The sequence below is a fragment of the Anthonomus grandis genome, chromosome 3 (genome assembly GCF_022605725.1).
Source record: "Anthonomus grandis grandis chromosome 3, icAntGran1.3, whole genome shotgun sequence".
NCBI classification, from domain to species: domain Eukaryota; kingdom Metazoa; phylum Arthropoda; class Insecta; order Coleoptera; family Curculionidae; genus Anthonomus; species Anthonomus grandis.
In genome coordinates this window covers 15,929,733-15,945,366 of record NC_065548.1, presented here as the reverse complement: position 1 = coordinate 15,945,366, position 15,634 = coordinate 15,929,733, and the positions used below count along the sequence as shown (strand labels likewise).

Below are 15,634 nucleotides of genomic sequence, written 5' to 3'. Positions count from 1 at the left end.
AGTACATCACGTGTAGTTCATTAATTAACTTAAAAAATAATCAAAAAATTAAATACTGGTAAAGGCCTTTGATACTATACTGCATACAAACTTTAAGTCATTATGGTATTAGAATAGCATTGAAGATATTTTGAAGAGAGCAGGTCATTGAAATAAATAAAACGTTTAGTGGTCCCTTATATGTATCCATACGAGTTCTTCAAGGAACAGTAATATTTTTAGGACCCATAATATTTTTATCTTGTGGTACCCAAAATTTTCACGGTAAAATAGAATAATTACCCAATAATTGCATAGAAAAAAAAAATTAATTTAAAAACTCAATAAAAAATTTAACTTTATCGGATTTTGTTAAAGGATCGGACATTACAGAAATTACTTCTAAAAAATAAGGAAAACTGAATGGGAAAATTGTTTAACTGCTATTTTATTAGATAAAAGGAAAATATTTAGAAAAATTGTATTTATACTTATAACAGGAATATTTATATATTTTTCAAATTAATTTTAAATTGTCTGAATCTCTTTTTATATACATTTTTTAATTAAGAAATTTTTTCCAGACGCTTAAGTCACTTTCAGTGTCTTTAAATCTCCAACTTTTGAATCTTTCTAAGTTAAAATTTGTATGAAAGGCCATGAGATATAAGATTTACCTAAATTCTCTTCTAAAAATGCCTTTGTCAAGTCAAATAAAACTGATGATACCGCTTTAATTGCAAAATATGGTTGGTTGCTAGAGAAGCTTTGTACAATGGATTTAAGCCTGTAAAAAACTGGTTGCATATTCAAAAATTAACTTTGAATATGGACAAAACTATACAATACCCTATTCTTTGACAACTAAACTTCTTCTATTCCACTAGGTCTCAAATAGACCATCTTTTATGGACGATATTAACAATGAAGTAAGGAAAATTTAATATTTAGGAGTCATAATTTTTAGTATTCATAGTCCATTTTATATAAGATTTAAACCAAATCTTAAAGCTTCAAACTTTCACCAGATGTGCATGAGTTACCTTGTCCAATGCCTTTGAGAAGTCTGTGTAAATACATTAATAGTTTTCCGTCTGACTACCTTTCCAACGGTACCTAGCAGATTATATGCGTAGGTAAGCAGAGTTGTTAAAGTGGACATACCCTGAATAAAACCATGTTGGTTATCAATGAAAATATTTCTACATGAAAAATTTTTAGAAAATAAGCTATCTAATAGTTTAAGAATTTAACACTGGATGCAAATACTTCTATGGTTAGGAATATAATTTTTTTCTTCAGCCTTGCATAAAGCTGTCAGAAACTGACCTCTTAGTAATCAGCAACATAGCCGAAGCTGAAACTGTAAAGCAAATGATTTCTGTTAAAAGTGTTTTATTAAGATGTACCCCAAAGTGTATTTAATATTTTATAAAAAGGTATGAAAAAGTCAGTATTCAAAGTCAGTTATCATAGGTATTTTATTGAAAGAACTTATTCTATAAGAATTTAATGCATCTCAACTTTTCAAAAGTTTCCTCAAGGGTACAAGGCCTTGTCGGTTTTGAGTTCATATTGATAAACCTTACCATGTCTAGTATGGATATTTTTGATGAAACAATGTAAAGACCTATATTGTACTGTAGGTATACAGTCTTCTACCTTTTAAGACTAGCCGCTCCGGTCCCTTCGCACTATTGTTATATTATTAAACATATTAGTGTTCAAAGAAATCAAATTCGGTGTTATAAATAAGATAATATAATCCTTTGGTATAAATTTTTAATAAAAATAGCTTTTACCTTATTTATTTGCTTTCAAAGATTTTTATATCACGCTAAATTTTAATTTTTTTTTAACTTCCAATTCTTAAAGTTTGAGCAAATCTAACCATCATGTGATTGGTCTTCCATCGGTTTTGCGCCAAAATGACCAAAGAGAAAATTTGGATCTGTCAAAAAAGTCGCAAACTTGTTTGTTAATTACTTTCTTCAGTTTATTCCAATATTCTACTTAATAAAACAACATGACCTTTATTGACAACTCACAATTGGTTTTCTCGACAAATTAACAAACATTTTTGTTAACTTTATAGACAATATTCTTAAGAAGTTTATTATATATATTTTCGAACTCTTTTACTGTCAATATTCTTAAGAAGCTGAAAGCTTTGCTTTTTCCAAGACTGTTTCCAAGAATTTTGAAATCTGAGCTAACTAAAGGTAGTTAGTATTATTAGTCGTTTTTAGATAAATTGGTTACTAAGGCTCTAATCTCCGGTCTAGTCCTATTATGAGCAACTTAGCTTTGCTACGGCGATCTTGAAGGATTGTGTAATGCATTCAATATTCGCGGACTTTTTAAAAGCTTTTAACGTAATGTTATGCAGCCTTGCTAAATTTGAATGCTCTGGTGTCACTCGATTTCTGTTTTATTAGATTCAGAATCATTATTCTAGAACCATTTAGGTCACTTCTGGTCTGCATCAAAATCCCATGTAGTTGCTTTATTGTTAAATATATTTCTTAAATATGTCTGTAATGGCTTTCAATTGAATATTGTAGTATACTTCAAGTTGATCTTTATAAACGTATTTTCGTGATAGAATACGAAGTTGTAAAGTATGTAGAATACTATTAAAGATTTGGATTCATTCAATCATTCCTGATAACTCTTTACCCCACATACTCTGGATATCTACACTACAGTACTGCACGTGTGTCTAGAAGGCATATATATGTGATAGGTGGTGCATTGAACAAGTTCAGAAAAGATTTTTATAATATATCCGGAGCTGTTTGTACCACTCTTAATTTTATTATTCTACCTAGCAATGGTACTCATTGTGCTTTTATTATATTTAAAATATTATATTTCTTAACATGTTATCCTCAGTTACTATCCAAAATCAATTTACATATATGTATGTTACCTTTAGATCTGCTATGGTTTTCTATAGATCCTTTTATCAAGCTAATTGTCGTTCAAAAATAAGTAATTAGGTAAGTATAATTCTTTTGAATAAAAGCTGCATTGAACTTGAGAACCAGAAGGGAGAAACGTTCTTTATTACAAAAAAAAATCATAGGAGTACTCTGATAAGACAAAGACATACTAGGAATGTTGCAGGAATATACATTTTGCGTATTTAGAATATATCAGTAATATATGTCCTGTTAATATCTTTTAAAAAAATGTGTCTTCAAAATGTGAGGATAGAGGCCATCGATGGTGATACAATAACCTCTTTCAGATCTTAATGAAGAATCGTTTAATTATTCTAAACGTAATAAAATATAAATCACTATTATATACTAATACATTCTTCCAAATGATCCTTCCGTATGTCTAACTACTGACCCGAGTAACATCCGAATTATGAATGAAATTTAATGAAAACGACTTCGACCCCACTGAGTTTTATTCAGAGAAAAATGCACAAGAACTATTTAGAAGCTATCCGTTTTAATCGGGTTGATTCGGCGAACGGACTAAAATTTACTATTATATACAGACTTAAAGTCACATATAGAACACAGACACAGCCTTAAAGCCAAGTAATGTTAATCAAATTTGCTCTGAGCATATGAACACCATATTATATTGCTACACAATTTATTATCGGAGTTATTAGCACCATGTTTTACCTACTTTGATAATATATTGGTACATAAAATAAAATAGGAATCAATTGTATCATACGGTAATTATATAAGATATGAATCATCTCTAAATATTATATACTCTTAGATACTAGTAGATAGTTTACCGCAATTAAGAGTTTGACTAAGTAATTACGTAAGAACCCTAGGGAATACAATAAATAATTTTATGAGGCAATTCGGAAGCTCTTGCTATATCATGTAATAAATTGTATAAATTCATGAGATCTCGTCTGCCGATAGTAATAGATTGTGTTTGTAATAGATGACATTTTGAAAATGTTAAAAATATGAGTTTTCGTAGTTATTCATGATATTTATTTTATATGCTGCTTATTTTAAAAACTTGAGTTCTTACATACTTTAGATGAGGAAAAGAAAAACATTGTGTTTTTATTAGGTAAACTAGTAACATATTGAATTATTCTTTTTTCACCCCTACGTTCAAAAATCTTTGCTGATAATATGGTAAATCTAATTAAATCATCTTGGTTGACCAAGATCTGCTGGAAAAATTTGTGAAGAAAATTTCTTGCTGCAATAATTAAACATTGTAACAAAAAGTTACTGTTAAGTTCGCAAGGAAATGTTATTCTAAAAGCATTCTCGAATATATGCATTATCCTTTTTATAAATAGAGGAGTGAGCATAATTGTAAAAGGTATTTTAAAAAGTATATCTACTTTTAAATAATCATTTTCTATAAAGAACCAGCTGCAATATATGACAGCGATACATTTTTCTACGCACCACGAAGTCTGGAACATAAATTTTATATTATTTTAATCACTTTATCAGCGGCATTAAGAATTCCCATAAACAAATTCAGATATTATCTTCTTGAGAAATATTACTTGGGAAGAGCAGATGAATTTTAAGAACGCGAATAAATGAAATTAATTTACTATCAAGTTGAGATTCTGTTTAACGCAACGGCGATTTCTACTACTTTTTTGCTGAATAGTTAACAGATTATGCTTTAAAGTCATTATGTCTAGAATAGTTATCAAAATAGGTTTAAAAATATATAGAGTATCTTATTAAAAAAACAGCAATATTAGTTTATCTTATTCAAATAAGAAAGAAGTAAATATTAGCAAAGACGAGATCTTATCAAATAAAAACACTCACTTATCTAATAAATTACATTTATATTATATTTTGTATTTACACAAAGGCTGTTTATAGCTCATATCAGTGTATTACTAAAAAAACTAACCAAACAAAGCTAAGCTGTGGTGAGAAAATCACTAATTTTAGATCATCAGATTAGAAATAATTACGCTAGTCTTTTTATCAGGGCATAATTGGGTAACAATTTTTTTACATACTTCGTGATGAAATTTCGAATTAAAAAAAATTATCGTCACTTGAGTTTTCAAATGCTTAATATGATGGTAGCAATAATTAATAGCTTGTTGCCACTGCGACCCACTTAGCGACTAATTATACTGAGATAACTACTGGAAAAAATACCGAGTTACTTGAATATAGTCTTTTTCGTTTCATTAGACATTTAAAAGGAATATACATATATAAAATGCTGCTAAATAATAGTTTTTCATATAAAAATTTCACTTTTTTTAGCATAGATTGGAGAATACGTCCCAAAATGCCAGTCTTTTGTATATTATTTATTAATATATTACCTGTATAGTTATTTTATTGAACTTCATTATTATTTGTCATAAATATTTACTTAATAATATTAACCTTGACACCAAAGAAGAGTTCAAGGACTAAAGAGCTAGAAGTATAGTAATTGAATTTTACCATTTATGTGAATCATAACCAATGAAGTGTTTCTATATTAGATTTATCTTCGATTGTGTTGCATTTTAAATGTATTCATTGTTTTTAATCATTCTTTAATTTATGTTTTATTTTGCTTGTATATTTTTTTTAAACTTCACGAGAAAATGTCCGGATTCGTAGTTCAAGTTATTATTGGAAGCAACAGTGTTTTAAATAATATTTAACCAAGAAGAATTTTAAATTTTTAAAAACTTGCAAATCTTGAAGACCTAATAGTAAGGCGCAATGTTCTAAAAACTTTGCTAATGAAACAGTCTATATGATCTGAAGCAATACCCCAATTAATATTCTTCTATAAGTAATCTTCAAAAGTATTGGAAAAAATCATGATTTAGAGAGATGGTCTTATTTCCAAATGCAGTAGTCTTTCATCCAAGTCTTCATCTATTCTTTATGCCTATAGAGAAGTCGAGTATATAATCTGATTTTCTCAACCAACTTTCAACTTCCTGGAAGAAATATTAATTTGTTTCAGGAAGTTGAAGTTATTAGTTTCTTCTTCCAGGAAGTTTACTTCTTCATTGTCTTTATTATTTTTTCCTCAATTTCAACAGAAATACATGAAGAAATGATGAACATAGGAACACTCTCATATACTGAATCTCTCAAGATGTCTTTCTTCTTCTGGTGCTGTACACTTCTTAGCGCGTTGGTATTGTGTTCACTGGGCAATATAAGTCCCCCTTCTCCGGCTCTTCTAAATATCATGGTGGCATCACTCATCAGCGATGTTACACCAGTTCCGGATATTTCGTAGGCAACAGTGTTGTTTTCGTCCGCGTCCTCTTTCAAAAATCATGATTCCATCTTAAATGAGAAGCGTAGCCTCATTTACATACAGAAAGCTCAGAAAATCACTCGTACTATTTTTATTTAATTAATTATTTTGTTTCTTTATTTTTATACGACTTATCTTAATTTGATTCTCTTTATAATGAGTAGGTAATCTAATAAGATTTACCTGCATAGCTTAACAATTAGCCTCATTGTACATATATCCTTTCTGTACATAAACCTTTTCGATCGAGTTATACACAAGATTACATTTTGAAGAGAAGGTATGTCAATAATCAATAAGGAAAAAACTTCTGTGTCTGCTATAAGACTTTGATTTTTCATAAGAGAATGAATAATAATATTAAATGTATATTGTTTTTAACCAGAGATAATTTCCTATTTATGTCCAGTTTATATAGTTTATACATGACCCTTTTGGTACTTTGCGAATGGATGTTGTACTCTGTATTTTTATTTCAGAAGAATGTGGCTCTTAATGTAATGGACCTTTTTGTATAAAAAAACTAAGGATTCCAAATGCCATAAAAAATCATTTGGTGATATCGCTGAATAAAATGGAAGACAGTGTATTAATATTGAAATGCTCCAACACACTTTTGCTAAGTGTGATTGAAGCTTCCATCCTAAAATTGGCTAAAAATTACTTGATTGAAAGTATAAGGGATTTCTCCAACTCCTATATATGATTATGGAAATTTATTATGGACTCAATATCAATGTTTATAATAAAATATTCTCGTGGAAAGCACTTCTTGTATATGTTAAATGTGATAAGAGTAAGGTTCTTCTTTTTGCCGGCAAATAACTGGAACCCCCGGTAGTGTGGGACTCCGTGACCGGTTACTCACAACTCCTATTGTGCCACATAGATTTACTCCCACATGTTCAGTTCTGTTGCTTTTAGGAAGTCCAGTACGAGTAAAGTTGTTGATCTCTTAGAATATTTCTAACTGCGACGTGGTAACTGTTAAGAACTCTCTGGGACTATTGAATAGTTTTCTTTTATATTGTTCGTTATGTTCGCATTAGTTGTAACAGTGGACCTGTTTTATGAAACCTGCTGTGAATAATAATAAAAATGAGTAATCAAAAAGCAAATCTTGGCAGCTCTACGGTCGCTTGCACCGACTTTTTATTATGAGTCCAAGAAGCAAATGGGCCATTAACAACGCATTAATGTTTTGACATTTTGCACCCACATTTTAGAGACATTTTATTACTCTCTTAAATGGTATTTTGTTAAATGGTCAAATTTAACTATATAAACATCTTTTTAGCTTATTTGAAGTTTAGTTGACCCTTTTTGCGTGAAAAAGACATAACCGACGACGACTTTTTATAGTTAGTAAAATAGGTCAATCATGTCAAAATTAGTGATTTCATTTTATGTAGATTAACCAAAGAAACCGCGATAATGTCTTCGTTAAATATCCTGATATCCTGAAAATATCCTGATGATGATTAAGTAATCAAGTGAAAGGAATCAGTTATGAATATTGTATAAATGAAAAATCTTACATAGGCTTACCAATAATAAAGCATTTATCCATATTTTTTTACTCTCTCTATATATAGATATTAATATTTACTTACCTAATTAGTCTTATAAGAGGTCATTAGTGATGATATTATCCGCTAACAAACGTACATTGATAATGGACCTTAATTATCAAAGCTAGTAATATCAATCATTCAAAAGTTATTTGAAATTAATTAAGTATCTTAAGATAACGATCGCATTCCTTATATTTGATTTCACTCCACGTTTAACTCGAACATTAGCCAATTTTCACATGATCTGACTCTCAACAATCATGGACAATTTCAATAAATAGAACTCTACGTTTTTAGTGATTATAACTATATAAACATTTTAAGAATACTCCAACCCAAAACAATGTCTAAAAATCGGTATTTAACCTATGGAAAAACCACGTAAATCGATTTTTGGAATACATTCTCTCTTGGAATATTCACTGAACGTCAATTTTCTTATGCTCTATTTATGTTAAGATCTGGAATTAGATATGAGACTATCTGCTAATTGATGTATCACATGGTGTTTCCCTTACCCTATCCTTTTTTTTGTGGATTCTAAAGTGTAACGACCTCCTCGATCAAATTCTCTCAAACTTCCGAAAAAGATAGTTAAGGTGATTCTAAACAAAAGTTCTCACGGCCTGAAATTATTTGGAAGGCATAGGCGTCCGAAGGTTGAAAAACATGTTATTTTTGGGGGTAAAGTAGCTCACCAAGTGAATCAATAGAGCATAGCTGTTAATGCAATGGGAATCGTACTTGTACTAAGTATTTAGTGCAGTATAAATTAAAACACAAAATCTAATTGTATATTGGTGTCTTCGTTAAAAATAGAAGATCACTTACCCAGGTAACTTACACACATAAAATCAACATCCGTACTTCCTTCCCCTCCTACTTACACATACAAGCATGCTATATAAATAAATACATATAAGATTAGTTAGTAAATAGAGGATGAAACGTAAAGTGTGTGTACTAGAATACACTCACACACTTATAGACATCCGTATACAAACACCACACATACATAAATACTAGGATGTGAGTGTAACTATTTTGACAGGTTTCATTCTCGGTCTAAGTCTTGTGTTTAATCATATGGCATTTATGTGTGGTGTGGATGAGTGTTGGTAATGATTTTGTGGGTGCGAGAGTATATTAGTGTACCCTCCTGTCTAGTACATGACTGTCATAGTTTTCCTTGCGTTACCAGCAGTATTTATATATATATAATAGAAGCTGATTATATGAATATATTCATATAATCAGCTTCTATTCCTCAAATAATATGTAACAGGTAACAGCTATTAATGCCGACCTTAACATCATTTTGGAGTGGGGTGAGTGCAATTTGTTTGAATTTAACGCAGCTAAGACTTAGGTTGCCGTATTTACAAAGAAAGCTGCTTGAGTATTGCTCTCACATATGGAGCTCTGTACCCAAACACACTTTGAAGCTGCTTGATTCCATCCAGAAGAGGGCCAGAGACAATTAGAACCTTAGACAATTTAGCTCATAGAAAGAAGATGGAGAACCTTACTCGGTTTTACCGATACCCGGTTTTATCGCCCCTGTCATTACTCATTCCACCTAGAGTTATACACGCAAGATCTACTCGATAGGCAGATGCGACGCTATATCGGGACTCCTTTTTATCAAGATGTCTGTAGAATCAACTCTTATAGCATGTCTTTTCCGAACATTACAACTTGCATAACTGTAAAAAAAATATCTACAGACACATTCATATCCCTGGCGCTACTCGTGTACCTCAAGTACCTAAGGGTTTGCTCTTTTGTATGTATTGTAGTATATTCCGTAAAAAAAAGAATGATTTTAGATTATGGACGTTTTCTGAATGTGTATATAATATGAGGTATCCAGAAAACATTCCTGATCGATTTGGATAGATAAATACCCGACATTCCATCCAGATTCGAAACATTCAAATATTGGTAAAACTTTGATGGTATGTTCCTCGTGCTATCAGACGCTTAAATCATTTTTACACCTGGGACCAATCATCAATCATTAGAGATTCGTTATAAAATTATGCTTAACCTTTGTACAAAACCGAACTACGTGAAACTTGTCTTTATAATTGGATTCACAAAATAATTGAGAAATGAAGTAATAACGTAGAACAATTTAGATATTTTCGAGAAAAAGCTAATGATTAATTATTTATAGTTTTTTCTAGCACTTAAAAAATCAAGCTCAAATGCCCTTTTGATTTAAATTTTGTTTTAATATATCGATCCAACTTATATCCTTATTTAATTTAAATGAAATATACACATAGATTCAAGAGTTTATTATTCAAAAGTACACTACCCTAAATTTCCGAAAAAAAAATCGGCAATAATAGATTAGAAACTTATTAATTAATAAGTTTTAAATAAAAAAATTTCTAAAACGCCTGCCCATACTGTCTATGAGATTGGAGATATGCTATTAAGGAATATTGTGCCATTCTTCCCAAGCATCATAAACAAGCTCTTAAATAATTCTAGATTAGGTGGGTTTCTGCGTACTGCCACTGTCCTGGAAAGCAAGTCCCAAGTTCTCATAAAATATTCACCAATTTTATGAGAAATTTAAAAAACTTTCATTACAGAATAGTTTTACGGGTTTCGATGAAATTGACATTAATATAATTAGCTAATATAAAAACTTTCTTATAACTTTATATTACGCACGTAATTAATTATTATTTAACGCATTCCATATTTCCCACGGTGTCAAAAAAAGCTAAAATAAGGCCTCTCCCAAAAACCTGTAACCCACAAATATTAAGCGATCTTCATCCGATAAGCATACTTCCAACTCTATCAAATATTTTAGAGAAAGAAGAATTCAATTATAATTACAATATAGTCAGGGTTCAGAGCAGCTCGTAGCTGCTATACAGCATTGGCTTGTGTAAATTATGATATTTTGTCAGCGGTAGATTCAAATAAACTTACTTTCCTAGTTATGCTTAATTACAGTAAAGCTTTTAATGCTCTGAGTCATGATCTTTTAATAAAAATTACTTTTGTGGACCTGGAAAATTATCTGAAAAATAGATATCATACTGTAACCTACAATGGAAAAGCTCCAGTTTATTAAAAATTAGCTCAGGTGTGCCCCAAGGTTCAACACTTGGGCCTCTTTTATTTTTAATATATGCATCAAATCTTCCAATGATGTTCTTATCATCTTAACAACACTATTATGCCGATACTACACAAATATATTTTTCATTTGAACTCTGAAAGTTCTCAAGCAGTTGCCTCTATTAATTATTATCTTGCTAATATATATGAATTTTCTAAAAACTATTTCTTACAACTTAATGCTAAGAAATCTGCATCTATGGTCTTTGCATGTAAGGCCAATCGAGAAAAAAAAATTTTTGAATGGGGAGTCCATATTGTTTGTCGAGCAATACAAAAATTTGGGATTGGTTATGGATCAGAACCTGCGTTTTGCACAGCATATACAGTATACTGCAAAAAAAAGCAACATCATAATTTTCCGTTCAGTAACCATCAACATTTGATTTATCAATAAGATTTGTATGTGATTTTAAACAATATTTTTTGCCCAAACGGGTAAAACCCTTCCCTCACCTGCCTCTCTGTGCTGGCTATGCTACTGTTATTTGACTTATAAATGAAAAGAAAACATACATCTAAGAAATCCCATATAGCAACGTCAAATTTGATCCATCATATTCTGTCACTTACTATAATCATCATATTTTAAAGGTAGTCCCTTAACACTCGGTGTTAAATTATACATTATTTCCTCATAGGTGATAAAAGGTGTTATGGTTGCACTACCGCCACCAGTTTTAAATATTTCCTGTTTGTTCTTGGCTACTTTTTTTCTTAGATTTTTTTTTATACCCTCATACTTTATTCCAAGATTATTCAGGGTTCGAACCACCCCTGAGACAGGGTTTTTTACATTAAACTCTGCTGTCAATTTTTCCCAGGCCTGATCTTTTTCTTTCCTAGATGTTCCATTAGTCTTTTTTGATTCAATTGCACCCGCATATTGACTTACTAAATTACAGAGCAAAATAACTTCTTTTTCAGAAAAGTTTAGTGACTTCTTTTTTTTATCAGGTTATTGAGACATCCTCTAAAAAAATAATGTAAAAAAAAATTGATTAAAATTATACCAAATTCACTGCACAGTATACAGTTTTTAAAAAGCTGTGTACTGTGATTCACTTACAGTCAATTAGCAAAAATGCAAATACGTATTAATACTAGTACTAACAGAAAGAATATCGGATTTGGCACAAAACAAGTATACAAGTACCTATAACTATTATGACAAATTAAAAACCAAACACTTCCATTATTTTTGTTTATTTTATTTATTTTCTCAGGACCGGATATTCATAACCCTAATCTTTCTTTTTTTTTCTTAAGAATATTATACCGGCCACAACAATTATGTTGATGCCAAACTGTAAACCTTCGGCTAGTTAACAACAGGTTAAAATTTGATTCATAATTCCTCCTACAGCTATTGGTAGGATAGAATTTATCTGCCTGATAACACACAGCAACTTTACCAGCTGGTCCGTAATTTGGTTCTAAAGTGTGCATATACAAAGTTAATAGCTGAAATAAAGTGAGTGGTTTTCTGGCTCTAATGAAATTTCTCTTACTTTTAATATAGATATAGTTTTATATGCAGGTAGTTCAATGTAGTGGTCAGCAGGGGTAAAATCAAATCTAGATCGGACGTTATAATCCATAAAAATGAAAACCTCACCAACAGCTCCTCACTATAGTCTGACGTAAAGGTCTGGAATCTCTGTATCTGTCAGCAGTCATCACTTTCTCCTGCAAAGGGTGGTACGGAGTGAGAATAAGGAAGCTGGGCAACTCTTGTTGGCTTTCTCCATACCCATATCCGATGACTATCCTAAACCAAACAAATTCTTGTTTCGTCAGAAAAAAAAACGAGTTCCAAGATTCTGCAAGTAAATCTATGTGCTCTTGTGCCTACTATAGTTGACGAACTTTGTGCTCAGATTGTAGTCGGCACTCTTCACGGAGACACCTCAAACCTGTTGCCAGTATTTGCCTCCGCAATGTAAAGACCGATGTTTAAACTTCCAAAACATCACGCACATCTCTTTGGAGTGTTGATATTGCCATAGTTGGCTTGCTACGAACGTTTGAGATTGGCCTTTTTTAATTAAAGCCTCTATTCTTTCACGGTCAATCTCACTTATGACTTGTCGAGGCATATTTTCACGTGACCTCGTAAGAGGTAACTCTTGGCCTTAATAATCGGATCAAAAATGGAACTTACAAATAAAAACTTTTACATTTTTTGAGGCAACAAATATGCGACGAATACGAAAAAAATCATTGATAAACAAGCCCACAAAAAATAGCGCTAAGGAATTTATTCATATAAAAATAAAATGATGCAAAACTTTTGAATCTATGTGTAGTTCTAAAGTGGTTAGTAGTTCTAATTTTATTTCCTTTAAATTAAATGAGCATTTAATCTCAATGAAACAGGTAAATAACAAATATAATGATCAATGAGTGTTCATTATAGGTATGAAATTGCAATAGATTATTGTTGGCAAACCATATCAATCTAAATATGACCTAATTTTTCTGATAAAATCTTGATAAACTTCCTATCTCTATATTTCAAAACCTAACACGCCTAAAAAAGCACCTTATCTCCCATGTCAGTTTACTTATAAATAGCCGTACACCAACCAAACCTTCCTCTTATTCATTTGACTTCCTTAAAAAGCCAATTAGTATATTATTAAACAATCGTTAGATATATCCCGATTGCGCAAAAGCGATTACCAATTCGAAGCGCAACACATATGAACATGCCCCCGTATGTCTAACCTTCAACTCATATGTGAATTGCTGCAAAATATACACGACTAAAGTAATTAAAACTCGAAAATGATATTCAGTCGCTTTCAAGCGATCGTTTAGTTAACACCAACGATAAAATTTAAAGCGCAAGTTTAGTTTAAGTTCAGCTTAAAACTAGACTAAGTTAGAGACGCGCGGCCGGCGAAAATGCGCGTAGGCGGGAAAAATTTGAAGTTTTTCGGGTTTTCTTTAGCAGTGCGCAGAACCGTGTTATAATAAGTTTCGATAATTTCTACATGAATGGATAAACGGGCCGGATATTATTTTACTTTAACTTTAACGTTTCTTATAATTTTGACGTAAGTGTGTCAATAAAGCATTCCAAACATTTTTTTACCTATAGGAGCAAGGGAAACTAAAAGACTGTCTAGATTTATATCGTTTTTAATTCATAAAATGGGTTGCAAAAAAAGTGATACGACAAGGGCTGTGGACGCGCTTAGTTTATGCGCGGTTTCAAAATCTCGAAAGTTTTTAAGGCTTCTTTTGTGAGTATTTTAATGTATATTTATATATGATTTTTCTTTGCTTACTTATCAGATACTGCAACTATTTTTTTTTTATATATTTAAAAAATATTTATATATTTTTGACTGTATGTACATAAACATAAAACGTTGTATACAAATTAATTCTGCATTTTTTCGTGTTACTATTTATAATCATTTTATCTGTGGTTGAAGATAAAATCTTATTTTTTTCTTGTTTTATTTTAAAAAGCATCAAAAAAATAAATATCACTTTCTCATTGGTACTTTCATAGCTTTACATTATGGAGTGTTTTCATTTTATATATGACTTTTCATTATTGAGAATTAGTCAATTTTATTTTTTCGTATTACCGAATACACAACTTTCGCAATTGTAAATGACTGGGAAACAATATTTCCAAGAATCCCATTTGATAATTCAGAAGTACCTTAGGTACTTCCCATAAGAATAGTATACCTTCACTTGAATTCATTTACAGATAGCTTCTTTTAAAGTACTAATGAATATTTTTTTCGATATTTCTGAAAATATAAGTATAAAAAAAATTGAAATAATTTTTTCAAATTTCAAAAGTTTCCCTAATATTTAACTTTTTTCTCATCCACACGCTTAACAGGCGCTAAGATCCTTACCTTGGACACATTGCGAATTTTCGACCTGAATTTTTATTGATCAAGAAAATTTAAGATTAAAAAAATAAATTACTAAAACTGTCACTAGGCTTTTAAACATATTATCCCTCCTTTTTTTTAAATTAGTAATATCTGTTTGTTGCTGGAAAGTCCTCGACAGCATCTTCAAAAGGGTCGAGATATACATACCGGAGATTGGGCACTTTTTGGATTTTAATACATTTATATTGGAGCAATAGAATGTGATCCAAAAAATATATAATTTCTTACAAATTTTAAAAATATGTTACAAGCTTTACAGCTACTGCTTTTTTAATTAAGAAAAAAGAAAGAGTTTTGGCTTAAAGTTTATGATTTTATTACAAGACTGGAGCCATTGTTTGTGTTTTAACTTTGGAAACTGGTTTGAGTATAGTTTTTTCAAAATTATTATGTTCAAAAGTTGTAAATTGATATATAAATAAATTAAAAAAATACATGTAAATTAACGCAATAATTGGAATAGAATTTATTTTCTTAATAATATATGAACTTGAATATACAACTAAAATAGTAAAATTCACAATTACTGAATATGCCCAACTTTTGAAAATCCCTTTCTAACTGATAGATTGCATTACTAGTATAGTTTGAATCTTTCAGGTTAAGCTGGTTTATAGAATTTAAAAATCTAGCCCTGAGTTCTTCAATATTTGCACTTCTTTATGATTATACTTTGTCCATTAAAAACTCTCATAAAAATGAATCCAAAGGTGTAAGTTCTGGACTATTTGATGGCCAGTTTATGGTTCC

The 15,634-nt window shown here is 30.5% G+C and overlaps 2 protein-coding genes across 7 annotated transcripts in view; one reads left to right on the top strand and one right to left on the bottom strand.

Moving 5' to 3' along the window:
- Nucleotides 1–15,634, bottom strand: part of LOC126734613 (serine/threonine-protein kinase GM11705) — a 96,126-nt gene that overhangs the window by 29,819 nt on the left and 50,673 nt on the right. The gene's annotated exons all lie outside the window — the stretch shown is intronic.
- LOC126734610 (uncharacterized) overlaps nucleotides 1–15,634 on the top strand; it is a 171,129-nt gene that overhangs the window by 130,092 nt on the left and 25,403 nt on the right. For 2 of the 6 annotated variants that reach the window (XM_050438304.1, XM_050438305.1), the window contains exon 1: nucleotides 13,746–14,206. The exons of 3 other annotated variants lie outside the window; for them this stretch is intronic. In XM_050438304.1, the coding sequence (XP_050294261.1) occupies nucleotides 14,115–14,206 (92 nt within the window). In that variant the 5' untranslated portion in view covers nucleotides 13,746–14,114. Of the gene's footprint in view, nucleotides 1–13,745; nucleotides 14,207–15,634 lie in introns of those variants that run through there. One more of the 6 variants, XM_050438306.1, reaches the window with a different exon arrangement.